The 22,142-nt window shown below is 39.4% G+C and overlaps 1 protein-coding gene across 3 annotated transcripts in view; it reads left to right on the top strand.

The window, feature by feature from the left end:
* SGPL1 (sphingosine-1-phosphate lyase 1) overlaps positions 1-22,142 on the top strand; it is a 54,814-nt gene that overhangs the window by 12,172 nt on the left and 20,500 nt on the right. For all 3 annotated transcript variants that reach the window (XM_069460927.1, XM_069460928.1, XM_069460929.1), the window contains exons 3-5: positions 10,991-11,156; positions 14,832-14,899; positions 19,348-19,495. In XM_069460927.1, the coding sequence (XP_069317028.1) occupies positions 10,991-11,156; positions 14,832-14,899; positions 19,348-19,495 (382 nt within the window). The remainder of the gene's footprint in view (positions 1-10,990; positions 11,157-14,831; positions 14,900-19,347; positions 19,496-22,142) is intronic.

Raw genomic sequence — 22,142 nt, 5'->3', positions numbered from 1 at the left:
TATTTGACTAGATCTTATTATCCAAGAAATTCTTACTTCTAGTCTTCAAAGGATGATGATCTTCATTTATACTTTGAAATACCTTTGTACATGTGCACAGTAAGTTATTTAGCTAGTTATTGTCAGAGACTCCAGAAGTTCATAGCAAATTTAGCAACATACCATGTACAAATTTGCATATAAGTTTTCTTCCCTTACCTCCTTGCCTTATTCTGAGAGTATATTTGCCTACAAAACCTGTAATTGCTCTTACCTCTATCCCTCAGCATGTTCCTTTGATTATTAGACTTAGGTTTATGTGTTTTACTTTTTTTTTCTATTTTAAATTCCTGCTTGTATTTTTCTTGGATGTATTTCAGAAAAGAGGTGCTCAGAATTATTACGTGACAGAATCAGCATCTGTCTTTATGTCTTTATGTCTTTATACCTTGTCCTGACTACAAGTAAATAAAATAACCATTTAGCAGTGCTGAAGGCTGTCATCTTTTATGAGCTTAGAAGCTTTGATTTTCTGTGAATGCACTCCTCATGATTTGGGAACATTTCATGTACGTCTCCTTTTTGTGGCCAGGATTGTTTTGTGCCTCAGGGATGGAAAGGTGCTTTGCCTGAATACTCCAGTGCTAAGTCTAGAGTAGTTAGACTTCGGAGTGCTGTGGAATAGTACTAAGCATACAACATCTGACTCTTGACAAGGCGTGGCTAGAAGGGGAAATGTGCAGTGTTAGGCTTTTGAAATGAACTTCTTAAGATCTGGATCACTTGACTCACATAGTGGGATTTTGGGTGAAGTATATGGTTTGCTCTTTATCTTCTAAGAAACGATGATTCAGCCTCTTCAAACAATTCTGTATCATAGTCACTACTGGTTACTTGGAATGGCTGTTTGGTCTTATTGCTCAATTCTTACTTCTTCTTTAATGACCCAAGGGAGTTTTCCCTTTGGGGTTGTGATCTGGTTTTGATGATAAACTTTAGTGCCTTTTGAGGCTCTAAGGACAATAGTGTTTTCTTACCTTTTTGCTTTGCACTTTGGAGTTCTGCCGAATGTGATATGAAAGAGAATCAGATTCAATTAGCTTTGTTTTCTGTTTTTAGGACAGAAATCAAGTAAGAATAAATACACTAACCCTTTGGGTCTCTCTGTATTTTAACTTCACTCCCTAACCTGAGACTCAGTCCTTAGAGTACCCTTTGATCTTAAGACTCTAAGGCAGTGGTTGAACTGGATAAAACCAGTTTTTCTTTTCCTAAGGAAAAGCCCATTCCTGCTTTAAAGCTCAGATTTCTGGTTCTTCTGGAAAAAGTATTGGGTGCAGTTATATTAGAGGTGAAGGAAGGAAAAGGAAGACACATACTTTGTTCTTTGCAAGATTGCAGGGTGGAAGATTTTGATTTTCATTAATGTCTGGCCAAAGAATAAATATTAACCGGGAACCATTAGTTGATCTCTAGTGGATTGACATGACTGGGCCCTGACTTTAACACTTCCGAGGAAAGCTTGGTGGATACCTTTTTACCCCTGTCTGAATGCTGGGTAGCCACTAAATTTGGTGTCTAGGTCTCAGTAGAATGTTAAGTCAGCTATTGGGTAATTCTTTTATAAAAGAAAGGGATGGGAAGAGAAGAGGTTCTTAACCAGGGATGCCTGTCAGAATCACCTGGGGGGAGGTTTTATGAAATACACATTTCTGGGCTCCATCCTGCACCAAATGAACTTCTGAATGGGGTGTTCTAAAACATGGTCCTTGGGTGATGCTGATGTACCCCATTGGTTTAATGGAAAGAGTATTGAACAAGAACTTAGATTCTCTTTGCCTTTAGTTTGACCCCAGGGAAGGCACATTTTGGTATTAGTCTTTGTGCCTCAGTTTCTTCATCATTGAAATGGGGTTGGACAAGGTGCTCTCTGAGGTTCCTTTGAACAGTGACATTTTGTGGTTTTGGAGACAACTCTCCGAAGTACTTTTCAAAATAATTTCTTTCAGTCTTTGTTTTGGAAGCAGAATAAGTAATATGAGTGTAAGTCTGCAGCTGAGAGAAGAATGAAGTTTGCAGTTTGAGAAAGTCACTTAATAGCAGTCCACATGCTAAAAGTGCTTAGCCTTTGTAGGACATTGTTCAGGTCATTTGGCAGTGTTGTCTGTCTTAGTTGGGAGAGTAGTGATTAATCACTTCTCTGAGAACTGTCTGTTTAGAACCTGTTGATCTTATGATTTGTACCACTGATAGTTTGGTTCTAGAAAACTGGGCTGTGGAAAATATGGAAAAAACAACATATTTTGAGCCAGAAGATTTGAATCCTGGCTCTGCCATTTCTGAGCGTGTGATCTTTGGGTCACAGTGTCTTCATCTGTAAAGGATGGATTCAGCTCTGATGGCCTGTGATTGGCATATCTTGTGAGTTTGTCACAAGAGTGCCAGTGTGTGCAGAGTCTGGTTACGGATAACCAGCCATTCCCCTCTGCAGATTCAGTCCACTGCCACTGTGTCTTGTTAAGCTTGAATGGGAGAGATGGGGGAGACGGGAGGCAGAAACTTCCTAGGAGCTTGCAAAACAAAACTGTCAAAAGTATATACAGTATTGTAAGTATTTTACTTTATTTGAATAAATGTTGAGTTCCTACTATGTTGGAGACACCTGTTTTAGGCAACATAGGAGATACAGGTAAGAGGGAGGTATGCTCCCTCTTATTTGTGTTTTTATCAGCTCATGCTACCATAAGGGAGTTCATATATTACAGTTTGGTTATTCTCTCTCACCGGGGTTGAATGCTTTGCCTCTGGGACAAGTTAACTCACCATGCAGTTGGCTAAGCAGTTTGGCCCTGACTGACTTTTGAGAAATAACCTGAATTGAGGCCTAGTGGATAATTGTCACATTAGAGATACAAAAAAGACATTGTACTATGTTGTGAAAGTGAACCTTCTGTAGGAAAGTAGCTTTCCCAGAACCTTGATTTTATAGTGAATCTCCAGAGAGCAATAAAATCGTTAAGGCATTGCTGTTTTGAATGCTTCTGGCCCCAGGCCTCTGTTGTGGCCAGTAATGCACATTCAGACAGACAAGCGGGCAGTTTGAGAGGTACAAGTTGTTACAGGAGCCAAAGGAAACTACCTTGTGTTTACTTTAGTTTTGACCATACAACAGTCGCTTACTTGGTGCTGTAATAATCCACTGAGCAAAATTGCTACATTGTCCTTGGCAGGAACTAACTGTCTCTGTAGGGACATTATTAGTGGAGTGGATCAGCCTGACATTGGGAATGTTTTTCTTTAATCTTCAGCCTAATTTTCTTTAATGTGAGCAGAGCAGTAAGGAGAAAATACATTGGAATATCTTGTTGGTTTCTCTGCTTTATGGCTCTTTTCTTTTCTTTGGTACTCTTCTTTTAGGTCATACTTTTCTGGTTAATGTTTAGATATTAATAGTGTTTTGAAGCCCTGAGAGATAGTTTCGGACATCTCTTGGAATTCAACTCGGAGTGTCCTGACTCTGCTGCTTTCTATCAGTTTGACAGAGCAAATCACTTAACCTTTCTTGACTTCAGTTTTCCCAGTCTATAAAGTGATACTGTGTGTTCTTAATCTAAGAGCCTCGTGAGGTTATAAAATGCAAATAAAATAACGTGAAAGCCATGTAAAATTTTAAGTTGTGTAAATATTACCATGTAGTCTCTCCAAATAAGTTAATGCGTTTTAAGTGCTTCACCCTTTTCTGTGCATGTTGTCATGGCCCGTTGGAGCCTTCTCTTTCTAAATTAGTTTTAGTCTCTCTGTCGTCAGGGAAAACTCACCTAATCTTTGAGTTTTAAAGAGAAAAGAAAGTTTTCAGTGAAACAAATGGGTGAACTCTCTGATCCCTGTAAAATAGTGCCGGCACAGAGTAGGCACTTAGGAAATAATTGTTGAATGACTGAAACTTCTAAATAGCAGTAGGCATGTCTACACCAGTGACAGTGTTACACGGTAGAGCTCTTTCTAGGTTGGCATGGCTGAGGGGCTGCCTGAATGGAGATGCCATTGCTTTTTAATAAATACAGGTGGTGTCTTAGTCCATTTTCTGTTGCTATAACACAATACCACAGACTGGGTAATTAAGTTTATTTGGCTCATGGTTCTAGAGGCTGGAAAGTCCGAGAGCATGGTGCCAGCGTCTGGTGAGGGTGTTCTTATTGCATAATAACATGGCAGAAGGACAAATGAGCATGTGAGCCAGAGAGGATAGGGCCAGAACTTCATCCCTTTATTAGGAGCCCACTCCCATGATAATGGTATTAATCCATTCATGAGAGCAGAGCCTTCCTGATCTAAACACCTCTTAAAGGTCCCGTCTCTCAACACTGTTTCCATGGCAGTTAAATCTCAACATGAGTTTTGGAGGGGACAGTCAAACCAAAGTGAGTAGTTAGGCCTGTTGCGTAATGGAGAAAGGACTGTATTAGCTCCAAGGAAAGACACATCATGCAATGTGGGTCTGGAAATGTTTGCCAGATGGCTTTTCTCTTTTAGTCGTATTCATTTGTAGAATGTCTCTTTAGGTAACTTTGTAATGAAGAAATTTAATGAGAAAGAAATATCACTGCTTAATTGTCAGTTGGTCAAGAGCTACATCAGTTGTCAAAGTAGGTTTTTAGGAGGGGTGAGTGGGGGTGGATAGTGTTACAATGGGATATTTCCTTAAGGAATCTTTTGCTCTTTTGAAGTGATTTGGGGACTGAAAGAGTTTAGTATCATTGGGTATAGCTGTGGGATAGTATGGAAAGGAAAGTAACTCATGACTGGCTGGAATGATTTATCTCCTGGGCTTATTACTTCATATCATAATCCTGGCCTCACAAAAATGTTAAGAGAATAAGTCATAAGTGTAAAATGCACTGAGATTGCGTAGAGTGGAAAATAACATTAATATTATCTTCCTTACAGCATTACACAATCACATTCAGCCAGAAGTGAAATCACTTTGAGGCACTGGTTTTAAGAGTGCAGGTCATGATCCATTTAGAGGGACACAAAATCAATTTAGTGGGCCAAGCATTGGAAAAAAGGAGGAAATAGAAAAGAATGTGAGTGAATCACAAGTAATACGGTGTTAGGTATTATTTGGTTTTATATTTTTCTGTTTCTGTGTGTCCTGGGTTATATTGTAAATACATTTCTGTGGGGCTATATTGGAACAATTTGAAACTCAATGGTCTAACAAGTATCATGCCCTAGATTTACAATATTTGTAGACTTCCGCTGTTGTGTACATTCATGAAAGTGTCTTGCTCCCTTGAAGTGATTTGGGGGCTGAAAGAGTTCCTTATCATTGAGTCTCATAAATTCTAGCAGCTGCCTTTTGTCTAATAATGACTAGGAATATTGAGTAGTATTTTGATGTCTTTTAGGCATGAGTTGAAACCTAATCATTAGATTGGAAATGCAAATAACAAGAGAAAAGCTGGTTACTCATCATTTGACAATATCTTCTTTAAGTAGTTAATATTTTGAATCTTCATACTACTAAGATTATCAGAGGTTTTTTTTTTCATTTAATACTATACTTTTAAAAAGATTTATGATACTCTGTACTATCATTCATTGGGCAAGGTATGTTTTGTTTTTTTGTTCTAGAGGCACATTTCCAGTTTTATAACAGTGAAGGCAGGAATGTTTTTCTTGTGGAAGGGGTTTACTGAAACTACTGTTCTATTAAGTAGCAGCTGGAGATACATACCCACCCCCTCCCACAGGACAGGCATATGTATACACAGGCACAATTTATTTGTTTTGTGACTGTATTTTTCTTGTGTTTCTTCCTCTAAATAAAGAAATAGAAGCACAGACTGGTGAAATAATTTGCGTAGAGTTACACAGTAAACTAATTGCCTTTGTGGGTGACCACTCGTATTTCTTATATTTCCAGAGACATACATAGATTAAGTTGAAATAAACAAAAGTCTAAGAATTGTGATTATATTATAAATATATGTGCAGATAGATGTATTGTTATAAGCAAAACGTATTGTTATAAGCAAAAAGACATGGTGAGAAATAATAATTATAATCATATTAGATTCTTATGCCATCTCTATCTAGATGTTTATCTGTAGCCATGACCTAACTATATAATTTTAGTTTGTTATCAACAGTACCATATATCCAAGGTAGATTCTGCCAGGAACATAAATTGAACAGAAAATTCGTGGGATGCTGCTGGATTATAATATGTTAAGTGATCCTCTGCCCATGTGTACTGAAATTCAGGAATTGAAACAGAGTACTTAGTACTGAGTCAGGAGGCTTTGGTTTTTAGTCACCACTCCGTCACATGCATGTCTGTATGAGCTTAGACACACCATTTCACTTTGGAGCCTCTGCTTGTAAAGTGAAAATGTTGCCCTTGACCTTCCAGGTTCCCTTCAGCTCCTAGATTCTGTGCTTCCCAAGGGCTGGAGTATTGCATCAGGACCTGGCCTGGGGTTTGTGCTGTTTTCAAGGCCCAGAGGAACTGCCTCATCCTTTTTTCCAAAGAGATAGGATACATTACCCCATAGAGCCTAATAATGCATAAGCTGTCAGTGTTGTGAGATGCTTCTTAGGGACTGAGCCTAGGTTGTTTGTAGTAACCTAGAAGGACTTTAGGATGATGCCAGGAGATGTAATTTCTGTGATCAACTAGTTGCTTACTCAATAATCTTGTCGGGACCCATCCAACTGCAGTGTCATTCTGTCTTTGGAGGTGGAGAATTTACAGATATGTCTCCGCTTAAAGTATCCTCTTTGAATTCAAAGATTCCCTTTATCTTCTTAAGAACCGAAACAATTACCAAGAAAATATATTCTTGCTGAATACAGTTTTATAAATGTTAGTGAGGATTGTCTTTATATCTTAATTTTAAGGCTTTTTAAAAAATTAGTTTACATTTGCTGGGCTTTTTCTGTCTCCTGATACTAGTTATATTACTTTGTGTTCAGTGCTGTGAAGAGTTGGTACTATCTATAGTCATCTTTTGACATTGGTGACCTCTGTTTTCTGGGTAAATTAGGAATTAGTATCACCAGAAGAAAAGCTGATCTGAATGATTGTTCTTTCATCATCCCATTCATTACACACCATTTAACCACATGGTTTGGCCACAGTGGTAACACTAGAAGATTCTTTTTTTAATTTTTTTTCATAAGAGAACATGGTCTTGCTCTGTCCCCTAGCCTGGAGTGCAGTGGCACAGTCATAGCACACTGTTACCTTGAACTCCTGGTCTCAAGAGATCTTCCTGCCTCAGCCTCCCAAGTAGCTAGTACTACAGGTGTGCAACGCCATGCCCAGATAATTTTTAAATTTATTTGTGGAGTCAAGGTCTTGTTATGTTGCCCAGGTTGGTCATGAACTCCTGGCCTCAAGCGATCCTCCTGCCTCAGCCTCCCAAATTGCTGGGATTACAGGTATGAGCTAGAAGATTCTTTATAATGATGGAAATCATGACATATCTTTGATGATAGACTCCTCTAGTCTTTCGCAGGTTTTGACTCGTACTGCGACTGCTTTGTAGGATTGAAGTTGTTGATGCAACAGTGGGCTCTGGGGAATGGCCACCAAGAACTACTGGAGGGGTTGCACATAAACTGTTTCCATGGATAGCCCTCTAAGGAACCCTATGTTAATTACCTTATGCCACAGTCTAATTACTAAGGGTATTGTCTTAGTCTGTTCAGGCTGCTGTAACAAAATGCCATAAACTGGGTGGCTTATAAACAACAGAAATTTATTTCTCAGTTCCCAGAGAAGGCTGGGAAGCCCAAGATCAAGACAGCAGCAAGCAGATTTGGTGTCTGATGAGGCCCACTTTCTAAAAGGTGGACCTCATAGAAGTTGCTCATAGTGCATTCTCACCATGTCCTTAAGTGGTGGAAGGGGTGAATTAGCCCTCTGGGGTCTCTTTAGTAAGGGCTCTAATCCTATTCCTGAGGGCTCTGCCTTCATGATCTAATCACCTCCCAAAGGCTTCCACGTCCTAATATGATCAGCTTGCAGGTCAGGTTTTAACATAGGAATTTTCGGGGAACATAAACATTCACTCCATTGCAGGTGTAAATGTTTTCAACAAACATTTGTTGAGTACCTGTACTCCTAAGCTTTCACACTCCCACTATAACATTACATATGGATATCCAATAGGAACATAACTCAAACCAATGTCATTATCTTTTTCTCAAAGTATCTACTACCTTCTTCAGCTTTCCTTCCTCTTCTAGTCTTACCATGGTTAATGGTGGCACCATTTAACCAGTCTCTCAAACTTGAACTTGAAAATCTGGAATTATCTATATTCCTCCCACTCCGTATTTCCCATGTCTATTAATAATAAGTTACCAAATCCTGTTTGCTCCACCTCCAGAAATGTCTTTCATATCTATAGTACTTTTTTTATCCCCAATGTTGTATTGCTTAAGGTCAAACCCAATTTATTTCTCCCCTGGACTGTTTCAGCAATCTCTTAAGTAAAATTTTTGTCTCTAATCTCTGTCTTCCTCCTACTTGTCTCTCAAGTTATCGTTAAAAAAAAAAAAAAAATTACTCTCATGCTCAACAGTTCATGCCTTTTATTTTATTGTTTTTGCTTCTTTTTACTCAATATTATGTTCTGGAAATTTTTCCATGTAGTTCATGTAAATCTGTCTTTTTAGTGTTTCATAGTAGGGGTACATAAAATGTGTGTATTATAGTTTAACCATTCCTTTATGGGTGGACATTTACATTATTTATATTTTTTCTTCTGCTGTTACAAAGAACACTGAAATGAGTGTTCTTGGACATGTCTCTTTGTACACATGTGTAAGTATGTAGATATTAAAAAGTGGAATTGCTAGGTCAACATCAATATGCATTTAAAATGTTAATAGATGCCAACAAATTACAAAATGTTCCTATCAATTTATACTTCTACTTTCCATGCTTTTTTTTCTCCCCCAGTCCATTTTTAATATGGACCTGGTGTACTTCTCCCAGACTCAGTCCTCTGATGTGTTCACTCATTCACTTGGGCACTGTCAGCCACTGTCCAAGTGTGTATTCAGTACCAATTGTGTGCCAGGCACTCTGCCTCGTATTGGGGAATTAGCACTGGATAAGACAGATACGGTCCCTGCTGTCAAGTGGCTTATACTTACAACACATAGAATTGTGGCTATGCCCAGATCCTTTTTATGTATTTGCAGCTACTATTTCTTTCTTCCTGGTGTGACTTATTTTCCTTTTAACTTTTCTGCCTAGAGAATTTTCTTTTCCGTTTTAACTGTCTTACATTTTATCCTCCGTCATTGTCATTCTCTCAGATAGAGTTAGATGGGCCTTCCTCAGTGCTCTCTCAGCATGCATTTTTTATAGCTATTTTCCTGAAGAGTTTGAATTATTTGTGTATATATGTGTGTGCCTGTGTATTTATGTATAGACACACTTACATCCCTCCCATTAGACTGTAAGCTTAATGTGGACAAGGAAATACATTTACCTGAATACTTTCCCAACTTAATGCCATAAACATTGGAGATATTTTCATTTTATCACAGCCATTTTCGTTGGAGATGCTTAATAAATGTTGAATAATTGAACGAATAACAAACTATCAAATGACCTTATTTTGTGCAGGGCACTGTGGGGCGTTGTTAATATGACTGTGAATTGGTCTGTCTTTGAGGACCTAACCATGTAGTCAGGGAGATAAGAAACAGATGAGTAGACTGCAAGGCAGGTTGAGATAAGCTCCTTGCAGGGCTTATCACAAATGAATACTGGAGTAGAATTTAAAGGGAGAGATGAATTCTCATGAATGAGATACTCTGGTATGTTTATAGATGAGAGGATTTTTTTCTTGCTTTTGCCCTTGTATTTTGAAGGATACACATGACACATGATGATAAGATATTATCCCTGACTTTAAGAGATTTATAGTCAAGTAGGGCCTTAGAGTAGGGATTGGCAAACAAACCATGGCCTACAGGCCAGATCTGGCCCTGTGCCTGCTTTTGTGTGGTCCATGAGCTAAGAATAATTTCTGCATTTTTAAAAAAATTTTTATTTTATTTATTTATTTTTTGAGACAGAGTCTTGCTCTGTTGCCCGGGCTAGAGTGCCGTGGCGTCAGCCTAGCTCACAGCAACTTCAAACTCCTGGGCTCAAGCAATCCTGCCTCAGCCTCCCAAGTAGCTGGGACTATAGGCATGTGCCACCATGCCCGGCTAATTTGTCTATATATATTTTTAGCTGTCCATATAATTTCTTTCTATTTTTAGTGGAGACAGGGTCTTGCTCTTGCTCAGGTTGGTCTCGAACTCCCGAGCTCAAACAATCCACCTGCCTCGGCCTCCCAGAGTGCTAGGATTGCAGTCGTGAACCACTGCACCCGGCTGCATTTTTTAAATTAAAAAATATATATATAAGAATATGTTGTGACATGTGGAAATGATATGAAATTCAGATTTCAGGGTTCATAATTAAATTGTGTCTGAACACAGCCATTTTCATTTGTTTACACACTATGACTACATTTGCAGCACAGTGGAGTAGTTGTAACAGAATGGTTACATAACCAGTTTGCCGACCACTGGGTTAGAGAAGGGGAAAGATTCAAATCAAATAGAGAAGAAGAGAAATGACATTCATTTTGAGAGGATTAGTTTGTGTTAAGAGAATGGGACAGTGAATATTGGCATTCATATAGAAGCTTTAGAGCTGGAATGATGATCTAGCTTAGTTTTCTTATTGTATAAAATAGGCAGAAGATCAAAGGTCTCATCAAAGTCCACATGGCTCATAAGTGGCAGTATTACACTGGAGTGACTGGTGCACAAGTTCTGAGGGCTGTAGAGGATGATAAGATTATTGCTGAGATGGGGCCAGATTGGGAATGAACTTGCCCTTGAATAATGAGAGTTGTAGAACAAACTAAGAACAGACTTCCTTTATCTCACTGAACGTAATGTTTCTATTTTTCTCTTATATTTCTAGAAGACCTTTGAGCCCTACTTAGAGATTTTGGAAGTATACTCTACGAAAGCCAAGAATTATGTAAATGGGCATTGCACGAAGTATGAGCCCTGGCAGCTAATTGCGTGGAGTGTCTTGTGGACCCTGCTGATTGTCTGGGTGTATGACTTTGTTTTCCAGCCAGAGAGTAAGTACATGTTCCCTCTGTAAAGGTATGGTGGAGTGTTACTAGCTTTGGAACCCATTGCTGACAGATTGGACTAATTTCTTGCCTTTTGCTTTGGTTTTGATTTTTAAAATATTTAAATGGAAAGTGGTACATTGTCTTCTGATTGGTGAAGTTATAGTAAGACTCTTGTGTAACTGTTAACTGCTTATGTTGGTTTTGTAGCTTTCGTAAACACTCCTCAGAAATTAGTCATTGTAAGGATCCACAGATATCTCAGAGTATGATTTAAACCTTAAACTGGTAAAAGTTATCAGTTTCCTCCCTAGAACATAATTGTGTCATGTGGCATTCTTATAGCAGGAATTTATTGATTTCATTTTGGGCCATCCTTTTCAATAAAGATCAGGTAAGATTGGAATAGCACTTATATGGTGACCGTTTGAGTACCTGCTATGTGCCAGGCTCTGGGGATATCTGCACAAGTAGTACAAGGTCCCTGTCCTCTTGGAGCTGAACTTCTTGTCAGGGGACAGTGCACCTTGAACTTCCTGATAGTGACTCGGAGCCACATGGAGAAGAAGGAGACCACTCCACAGGGTGCAGAAGATCAAAAGTCTCTTAGTGATCTGCTGTAAATCCTCCGCCCTTCCTTAGTTCTAAGCCCCTGTCCTGCCCACCCACCTTTTCCCCACCTAGAAACCTGGATGCATGTTGCCTTCGTGAGTTATTTTCCCCTAGCTGTGCTTGGTAAGTTTTGTTTACACCTAAATACGAAGAGTAGGTTTGGTGGTGGGTGTTCTGTAACACTCCCCTGCACCCCTTTTCCACTCTTAGCAGGGTATCTGAGTTAACTTCCTTAGGATAAGAAACCAGTAGCATTGAAGAAAATCATTAGTCATTTCTCATTTGTTTGAACTTTCCACAAAGCTTTGCTTCCCTGATAATACCTGTTTGAAGGAGCTCTTTAACTGTACTTTTTTTCCTTTTCTTCTTCTTCCCCCAGGAAAGGCAATTTAGAAGCCAGATTCTGTTTTTCTCTTTTTCCCATGCACTTAGCCGTTGAGTAGTAAACATTATGGCATAGTAAACATTGCAAAACATGACAACCAAGAAGCAAGTTTGACTGTCTAAAGCTTTTTAATTCAAGTGGAAATGAGACGTCACTGTCCTAGCTAAAATTTTTAGTTTGTTCCAGCTTTAAAAACGCTGTCCTCAGTTGCTGCTCGTAGTCCTTGTAGGATTTTCTCATAAACTCTGACAAGTTAGACTGACTGGTCCTTCTGCTGCATGTGTTCCGTGGATTAGGTATGGACACAGCCCATGTCACTCTGCTCAGCTCACTCCTTTCCTAGGAAGCGTTTGGTTCAGGGGCATCATCCTGGCAGGCGAAGTGCCCCATTTCAGAGGACTCTAAGGAATAGCGATAAATGTACTTTTCTTTCATTCTTTTTATTGTGATAAAATGTATATAACATAAAATTTACTATTTACCCATTTTGAAGTGTACAGTTCTGCGGCATTAAGCATATTGACATTGTTGTGCAGCTGTCACTACCATCTATTCCCAGATCCTTTTCATCATCCCAAGCAGAAACTCCATTTTAATAAACATTAAATAACAACTCCTCATTACTGTCTCCCCCAACCCCTGGCAACCACCCTTCTGTGTACTCCTTTTTAAGGTGGAACATTTGTGAAACAAGACTAAAGTTAGAGATCTTGAGGGTTTTTTGGCTATGATTAGTATTAATTTTATCTATTTACTTCTTTTAAAAATAATTTTAAAAATTAACTTATTTTAATTGACAAATAATTGTTTATATTTATCATGTACAACATGTTTTGAAATATGTATACATTGTGGAATGGCTAAATTGAGCTAGTTAACGTACACAGTACATCACATATTTTTCATTTTTTTGTGGTTAGGTATTTACTTCTGTGTTTAGTTCTGCAGCTTACTGTGCCAGGCATTTTTGCTTAACTCTTAGTGGGACATGGCCATCTTAGGTCCTTACTTGCCTGCTTTTAGTGTTTAAAAGGAATATGCTGGCCTCTGTGCATTCCATGAGAGAATTATTAGTAGCAGTATGTTAATAAGATATGCCATCTAAATCTTCATGGGCTGAAGTACAAACCATTTTAGTTGTTCTGTTTCTAGTAACATTTTTTTTTTTTTTTTTTTTTGAGACCAAAAAAAACCAAGCCCGGGCTTAGTTACCTGGTTTTGTCCTAGGCATTTACAGAATCGTGGCTGTAGGGTGAGGTAGAAAGAGACAGATGCAGCCTAAGCAGAAACAACTGGCAAAGATGCCAAGCATCAGGTAATGAGTGGGAAAATGGAGTGCAGACACATCTTGTGGTTGTTGAGTGGCGAGGGAGCTCCCTCTGGCCAGGAAAGTTGGAATGCCCAGATCTCCATATTCAGTTCATGCCTTGGATAAACGCTCAATCTAGATTCTTATAGACTCATTTGGGATAACAGAAAATTCCTACTGTGCATTTGAAGCAATGTAGAGTCCTGCGAGTCCTGGACTAAAAAAATGAAGACTTCAGTTAAATCTCTACTCCATCTCTGATTTGATCTGTGGCCTTGAGCAAATTTTGATGCTCTGACCTTCCACTGCCCTTTGTGTCACTTGTGGATAATATATAATACCTTCTGTACCGACATCAGAACACTGTTGTCACAGTCAGTTGAGATACATTGAATGTGAATGCATTAAAGGGCATATCAGTCTATTTACATGCCATGTATTTATAATTATTATAATCAGCAGGATTGGAATTCCCTGTTTGTCCTGTGTACTGCCTGACAGAATGGACTCCGATTTGCATCCACGATTTTGAAGGCCTTTTTAGATCCAGAAAATATTTCCAGGATCTTTGTTGTATGAGAGACTGGAGCATAGATTATGAAAAAAACCATGGGCTGTCCATTTGTTTTGGGGGAAGGAAGAGAAATGTTGGGCATCTGGAAACTTTGGCAAGGTCAAGAATTCTACAGTACATACATCATTTGACCCCGCAGTTCTGCTTCTGAGAGTTTATCCTGCAGGTATACTTGTATGTATGCAGGATGGTGTGTGTTACAAGGTTATTTATATCAGCATGGTTTGTAATAGCAAATATTAGAAACAACTTATATGGACATCAGTAAGGGGCAGGTTAAATAAATTATGGTACATCCATATAAAGGAATACTCTGCAGCTATAAAAATGAATGAGAAGCTCTGATCTTTAAGATAATATTCCTAAATGGAAAAATAAGGTTTAGTACAGTGCTAGAGTATGCCACCTTTTGTGTAAAAAGGGGAGACAAATAGGAATATATCTTTACTGTTGCTCCTGTGTGCATAAAGAAACTCTGGAAGGGTATACGAGAAGCTAACATTAGTGTTTACCTGAAAGTGGGATGAGGGTCTGGGAGACAGGTGAGAGAGGAAAACTCTTCTCTAGGTGTGTGTTTATTTTAAATTTTGAACCATGTAAATATATAACTTATTCAAAAATTTAAATTTAAAAGGTTTTTGTTTTGTTTTGTTTTTGTTTTTTTAAAGGAGAGAAACTCTACCTTGGTAATCTGAAGGCAAGTGAGGTTGTGGGAGACACATTGAATGGTTGCTACATTAGGACTAGCAGGTCATATACATGGAAATCTATTTGAATAATAGAACCATTTGTTTCTTTTAGGTTTATGGTCAAGGTTTAAAAGGAAGTATTTTAAGCTCATCAGAAAGACACCTATTATTGGCCGCAAGGTAAGTGGAATCTGTATAGGTCTTTTTTCCCCTCTTGATAATCATACCTCTTTCTTTCTATTTACTAAACCTAATATTCTCAAGGGGGAAGGATGATTTTGTCCCCAACCTCCAGGAGTCATGGCAATATTGGGAGACATTCTAGGTTGTCACAACTCAGGCGAAGTGCTATTGGCATCTAGCAGGTAGTGGCCAAGGATGTTGCTTAACATCCTAGAATGCACAGGACAGCCCCACAACAGAGAGTTATCTGGTTCAAAATGTCAAAAGGGCCAAAGTTGAAAACTCTGACTGGACTCTTTCTTCAGTATATTTGGCCAAAGGTGAGATGAGAAGCCTGTTAAGGAAGAAGACTTTGAAATTAGAAAACCTGGTTGTAGTGTTATGGTGCTTTGGAACAATATTTGGCTGGCTGAATTTAGATATTAGGTTATTAAATATGAAATATACAATTTCAAATCGAAAGTGTAGTTTATTATATCTCAAATAAGAAGCAGTACAATTAATCAAAGTATGTGCCTAAACTATTGACACAGTTTTGCCATCTTAATGGTAGCTTGTTTATGCCAGCAGCAAAGAAGCCTAGATAGTGAGTGGCGATGAAATCATGAAAGGCGTTTTCCACAGCTTGTTGAGAATTGAATATTTTTCCTTGGAAGAAGTGGTCCAAAGCCTGGAAGAAGTGGTAGTCAGTTGGGGCGAGGTCCGGTGAATATGATGGATGACAGAGAGTTTCCAAGTCCAGCTTCTGTAGTTTGAGCAGTGTTGTTTTTAGTGACAGGTGGTCTTGCAAGAGGATTGGCTTATCTCTAGTAAACAATCTCAGCTGCTTAATCACAAGCATCCTCATCATTTGGTCCAACTGGTTGCAGTAGACATCTGCTGTAATCGATTGAGCAGGTTTCATGAAGCTGTAGTGGGTAATACCAGCACTGGACCACCAAACAGACACCATTAGCTTTTTTTTGATGAATATTCAGTTTTGTACTGTGTTTTGACACTTCATCTTTAACCAATCATTGTGCCAAACGCTTGAGATTGTCAAGAAGAATCCATTTTTCATCACATGTTAACAATACAGTGTAGAAATAGTTTGCCTTCATGTTGTGACAGCAAAGAAAGGCAAGCTTCAAGATGATTTCTCTTCTGATGTTCATTTAATTCATGTGGTACCCATCTATCCAGCTTCTTTACCTTGCCCATTTGTTTCAGTTGGTCCAATATTGTTGGAATAGAAATGTCAAACCTTGCCACTAATTCACGAGTAGGCTGAGATGGATTCGCTTCCCCAACAGCTTTCAGCTCATAATTATCCACCTAGGTCTCAGGTCACCCACATGGTTCATTTTCAAAATTAAAATCATCAGAATGGAACTTCTCAAACCATCGACATACTGTGCGTTCATTAGCCACATCCTTCCCAAACACTTTGTTGATATTTCGAGCTATCTGCGCTGCATTGGTTCCACAACGGAACTCATGTTAAAAAATAACACGAAATTTTGACTTATCCATGGTTTCACAAAAATTGCTGTAAAAAAAATTGAAAGATAGTCACAAGCTAAAAATGTGTGTTTGAAAGAATGAGGATGTACCTTCACAATAAAAAAAAACAAAACAAGAAGGGTTAAAGTGAAATGTCAGAGATAGCAACTGTCAAACTTGAGTACTTAAGGAAATCGTACATTGCATACCTAATAACCTATTTTTATCTAGAGGTTGGTTTAGGTCAGGGGTTGGCCCAGTTTTTCTATAAAGGGCTAGATATGAAGCATTTGGGGCTCTGTAGGTTATACTGTGTCTGTTGCAGCTCCTCACCTCTGCCCTTGTGGAGGGAAAGCAGCAAGAAGACAGGTTAAGCAATAGGCCTGGCTGTGTTCCAGTGAAACTTTCTTTATAAATGCAGGTAGACCAGAGCACAGGTGGGCCCTGGCTGTAGTTTGCTCATCCCAGATTTAGAAACTTAAAGAGATAACAGAACTATTTTCTTGCTCTCTGTGCCTCTCCGTGGGATAGTGTGCCCCCTTTATTGTATCCTCTCTACCCTCACCCACGTTGAGGATAAGGTAGTCACCTTATTACCCTTCTTCTTTGTCACAGATGAAGATAAACAGGACAGGCCCCTTTGTAAGCTTCGAAGGCAAATGAGTCCTTGATGTCTTCATCTCCTCCACTGCCCTCCCCCTGCCCCTCAACTTTACTTTGGTCTTTCCCAACTTCACCTGCTTTCGAGTTTTCTTTCAATTCTGTTTCCTGGCTAAAGCAGAAGACGTGGCAGTTTTCTTTAGTCTTTGGCTAAAATCCATTGAGACCACTGTGCTAACTCTCCTAGAAATATGTATTTTCAGATTCACATCCTGTAGAGAAGTAGAAGCAATAACTGGGGTGGTGAAGGGGAATGAGAGGAGATGGGCTTCTGTTTGTTCCCCAAATATATTAAGCCCTAAAAGTAAATCTGCTTTAGTCCTTACAGAGTAAGGGGAGGGGGCAGGGGGGATGTTAAGATGTGACAAAGGATGGGCTGTAGCACAAAGGATAAGAGGATTTCCCTTATTCCCTGCATTGTTTCTGTCCTTATTCTTCTTACTCTTCCCCCTTAAATTTCCAGATTTTGTGACAAATAAATGCTAGGGTTCCAGAACCCATTCTTAAATTTATAAAATAACAAAATTAGAAGATCCTTAGAGACTAATCCTCCATTTTCCAGGAGCAAATTCTGAGACTTAGAGACAAAAAACTGTTTGTTCTATGTGTGTGTGTGTGTGTGTGTGTGCGTGTGTGTATCCCTCTCTCATTCATTCACTTACATTCACTTAGTCAACACATATTTACTGAGCACCTGCTCAGTGTCAAGTGCTTTTCTGGGTGCTGGGGATATAATGGTGAATGAGACCAAGTCCTTCCTCTTGTGGAACTTATATTTTAGTAGGAAAGATAGAAAATAAACGAGTAAATAAACACATAAGAATTTCATTTTGAAATAAATGCTATGAAGAAATTGGGTAGTGTGCAGGCTCTGAGGCAAGAATTGGGGCTGAGAAAGTATTTGCTGTGCTTTGTAATAAACTTCTTGTTGTTTTCTGTCTGTTTTATTTTATTACAACAGCATCTTCTATGCATGGAAGCTCAGCTTTCATAGTTTGTTCCTGCTACGTGGTCACCATTTATGTGGCATAATTTTTTACTTACAACTTTAAAAATATCTCCATGTCCACAACATGCCCTGCCATTGCCCTAGAGTGTGGACTCTGCTTCCTGCCAGTGCTGACCTGTTTGACTACTGCAGACCTTTTTTAATGGAGTGGTTTTCCCTGTGGTTTCACTGAGGGCCATACCTAAGAAGATCTTCTTGTGTTCTAATCAAACATGGCTAGAGATGAGAAAATCTAAATAGTTTGGAGTGAGATCTTAGGCAGCAAACTTTAACAAGTGTGTTGCTGAAATCATAGCCCTGCAACACACACAAATTATGACATGTAGCCTCTCCCCAAACCTACCTCTCGAGAGCATCTTGTCATAAATAGCAGCCCCTGCCATTCTGTCTCCTTACTCTGCTCTGGTTCCCACCGCTCCCCCCCTCCCAGCCCCTGACTTCTATTTTCTGTCTCTCCCACTAAAAATAAGCTTCATGGCAACAGGAGTTGTTTTCTTTCACTGTGTACCCCCCTGCCTAAGCTTATTTTATTTGCTGTGTATCCGTGGTCTGCAGTAGTCAAAAGGTATTTGTTGAGTGAGTGGGCAAGTGTATGAAAGAAAATGTCTCAGAAGCTATGGCTATGAGGATGGAAACGAAATAACAATAGTTGATAAATTGCATAGCAGAAAGGACCTTAGTCCTCCTAGCATTTTAGAGACAGACTGTGCAAGCTGTCGACAGCAGCTTAAGGAGATAAAATGCAGTCTTCCTCAGTGAATTCTTAAAATGCCTCGAGCTTGTATGTGGGGAATTGTATGGGGTCTCCAAATTCCTGGTGTGCTCTGTGCATGTCTGGTGCAGGAGCTCATCACTTGTACAAAGACCAGAATCCCTTTTACTGCAGCATGGCCGGTTTTCTGGCTACTGATCATTGTTATACCTTTGACTCTTTGCACATATACTGTAGCTGCTGCCAAGGCAGGATCAAGGTCCAAATATTGGCCTCAGGGAAGGCTTTTGGGAATGCAGACCAAGTGAAGCAGGGGCGATGTCAACATGGCAGGGAAAAGAAGTATGGGGAAATTGAGAGAAGGTTGGCTTTTCAGACTTCAAAGAGGCTGTTGCACGTGTCAGAAAATAGCTGATCAATCAAAATATCACCACATTGCTTTAAGAAAATATATCATCCTAGTTTAATAGTAGCACTTGTGCAGTGCCCAGCATGAGCAGCCGATTGTCATAACTGGTGCTTCTACTCTCTCTTCTATACTCTTGTATATTCTTGTTAACTTTGTCTGTCTTACCTTTTGAGATCCAAGAGAAGGTGAACAAGGCTAAGGATGATATTCACAAGAACATGTCATTCCTGAAAGTGGACAAAGAGTATATGAAAGCTTTGCCCTCCCAGGGTCTGAGCTCGTCTGCAGTTCTGGAGAAACTCAAGGAGTACAGCTCTATGGGTATGATGCTTGGCATATGCATGCTATCTGCTTCCTTAAAATAGCTGGTTTTGTCATCGTTTAATGTCCATAGAGGTTAAGAATAACTTACCTTTGGTACTTGTATGTTCAGGCAGGCCTACTTCCTGTTTCAAAGGCTGAATTTCATATTTTAAAAATTATGTTTGGTGGGTATGGTGGCTTATGCCTATAATCCTAGCACTCTGAGAGGCCAAGGTGGGAGGATTGCTTGAGCTCAGGAGTTCGAGACCAGCCTGAGCAAAAGCGAGACCTTGTCTCTACTAAAAATAGAAAAATTAGCTGGGCATCGTGGTGTGCGCCCATAGTCCCAGCTACTCAGGAGGCTGAGGCAGGAGGGTCGCTTGAGCCCAGGAGTTTGAGGTTACAGTGAGCTATAATGATGCCACTGCACTCTACCTGGGCAACAGAGTGAGACTGTCCCCAAAAAATTAAATAAACAAAATTACGTTTAGATCTATCCTTCATCCATAAAGCTAGCAAATCTCAGGGACAGTGGAACTTGGTTCCATCTCCTTTTCTAAGCACAAATAAAATAAATGCATTTATGCTTTTACAAAGAGAAGGTATCATATGTAATACAAATGAAATACAGATTCATATAAAAATTGTGAAATCTGTATAAAGACACAAAAGGAAATATAAAGTCACTATAATTGCATCATGAAAATATAATTCCGTTGTCTGTATCTATTTATATCTATATCTGTTTATTTATGTCTCAGAATGTTAATAGTGTTTGTGTGTATATGTACACATATATGTGTGAGCGCATATGGGCAGGCTAAATACGCCAAACAACTTAATGCTTAAGCATGTAACCTGTGGAATCAGCCTGGATTCACAGCATGGTTTTGCCACTTGTATGGCCTTGAGTAAGTTACTTAACTTCTGCATGCCCCAGTTTCTATATCTCTATGATGGGGATAACAATAATAGTGCAGTAATTACCTGAAAGGAGATTATGAGATTAAATGAGATCGTACATGTAAGTGTTGTGTAGTGCCCGGCATAAAGTAAGTGTTCAGTAAGTGTTTACTAACTATTATTGCTATTATTATTAATACGAACACATACACCTTTTTTTTTTTTTTTTTTTTTTTTTTTTGAGACAGAGTCTCACTCTGTTGCCCAGGCTAGAGTGAGTGCCGTGGCGTCAGCCTAGCTCACAGCAACCTCAAACTCCCGAGCTCAAGCGATCCTCCTGTCTCAGCCTCCCGAGTAGCTGGGACTACAGGCATGTGCCACCATGCCCGGCTAATTTTTTCTATATATATTTTTAGCTGTCCATATAATTTCTTTCTATTTTTAGTAGAGGTGGGGTCTCGCTCTTGCTCAGGCTGGTCTCGAACTCCTGAGCTCAAACGATCCGCCCACCTCGGCCTCCCAGAGTGCTGGGATTACAGGCGTGAGCCACCGTGCCCGGCCCACATACACGTTTATACAGATGAAGATCATACTACAAGTACTATTTAAAAATAAGCTTTTTACTTTGGCATAATTTTAGATTCATAAAAAAGTAGCAAAGATGATAACAGAGATTTCCGTACGCCCCTCACTCAGCTTCTCCTGGTGTTAACATCTTATATAACGGTGGTACATTTGTCAAAACTGAAAAATTAACATTGGTATAGTACTATTAACTACACTTCAAATGCTATTTCATCAATTTTTCTACTAATGTCCCTTTTCCTATTCTAGGATCCAGTCTAGGATTCCATGTTGCATTTTGAGAAATACCGTTTAAAATATCTTAGTGACATGTGTTGAGATCTTGACATTGGATGTTACAAAATTAGGTATAGCCTAGGGTGTAGAAGATATGAAGCAGGGGTTAGCACCCTGACACCTTTGTATTAAAAGTTCCATGATTGTGAGGGCTAGTTGCTGCCAACATATTGCCTTTCCCTTCAGTTTTTAAGTCACTGTCTGTCGATGGCCATACTTTGTAGCGCTAGTAAAAGAACAGGAAATGAAACCACATACTCTACTTTTGAAAGGCTGGTGACCACTGGTCTGAAGATGTGTATGGTACAGAGCAATGTCCTTGAAGGAAAGAGTGAAAGTCAAACTGGCAATAAGCCAGAGCTTGGCAGATTGCTGTGAGAATGGGAATTTGTCTGTATATTTACTTACCCAGCCTTCTGCTCTCATTAGAGCAGGAGATCTTTGCTTTGGAGAACCATGGCCATGTGCAGTTTAATAGGGCACAGCCACATCATAGCAAAAGGACCTGAGACACCTATATCAACAGATTTGTTAGTACAATGTAGAACATCTCTGGGGAGCATCTCAGACAGGAAGTAGAAAATCTTACCTTATATTCTGGTTGGGAACCTTTCTTCTCTTTCAACATTGGGATAAAGGAGCTTTATCCCAGGGTTGACTGTGTTCCTGATCTTGGATGCTACAGCATATGCTGCTGGAAGCAGGTGGCTAGTGCTGTGTGGGTTTCCGGGCTTGGCTGAAGGGAGGAGCCCCTGAGACCAGGATGTTCATAGTTCATACCTGATAATGATTTGTTCCCCGACTCCAGCTCTAATGATCGTGTACTGAAATTTCACACTTTTATCTTGCTCTTTTCTGCTAATTCTGCTCAGAACAGTTCCCACACTTCGTATGACTGAAT

Source organism: Eulemur rufifrons, chromosome 28, assembly GCF_041146395.1.
Source record: "Eulemur rufifrons isolate Redbay chromosome 28, OSU_ERuf_1, whole genome shotgun sequence".
In the NCBI taxonomy this organism is placed as follows: Eukaryota; Metazoa; Chordata; class Mammalia; order Primates; family Lemuridae; genus Eulemur; species Eulemur rufifrons.
Note: the sequence above shows the minus strand (reverse complement) of the source record. Positions and strands in the feature narration are given on the sequence as shown.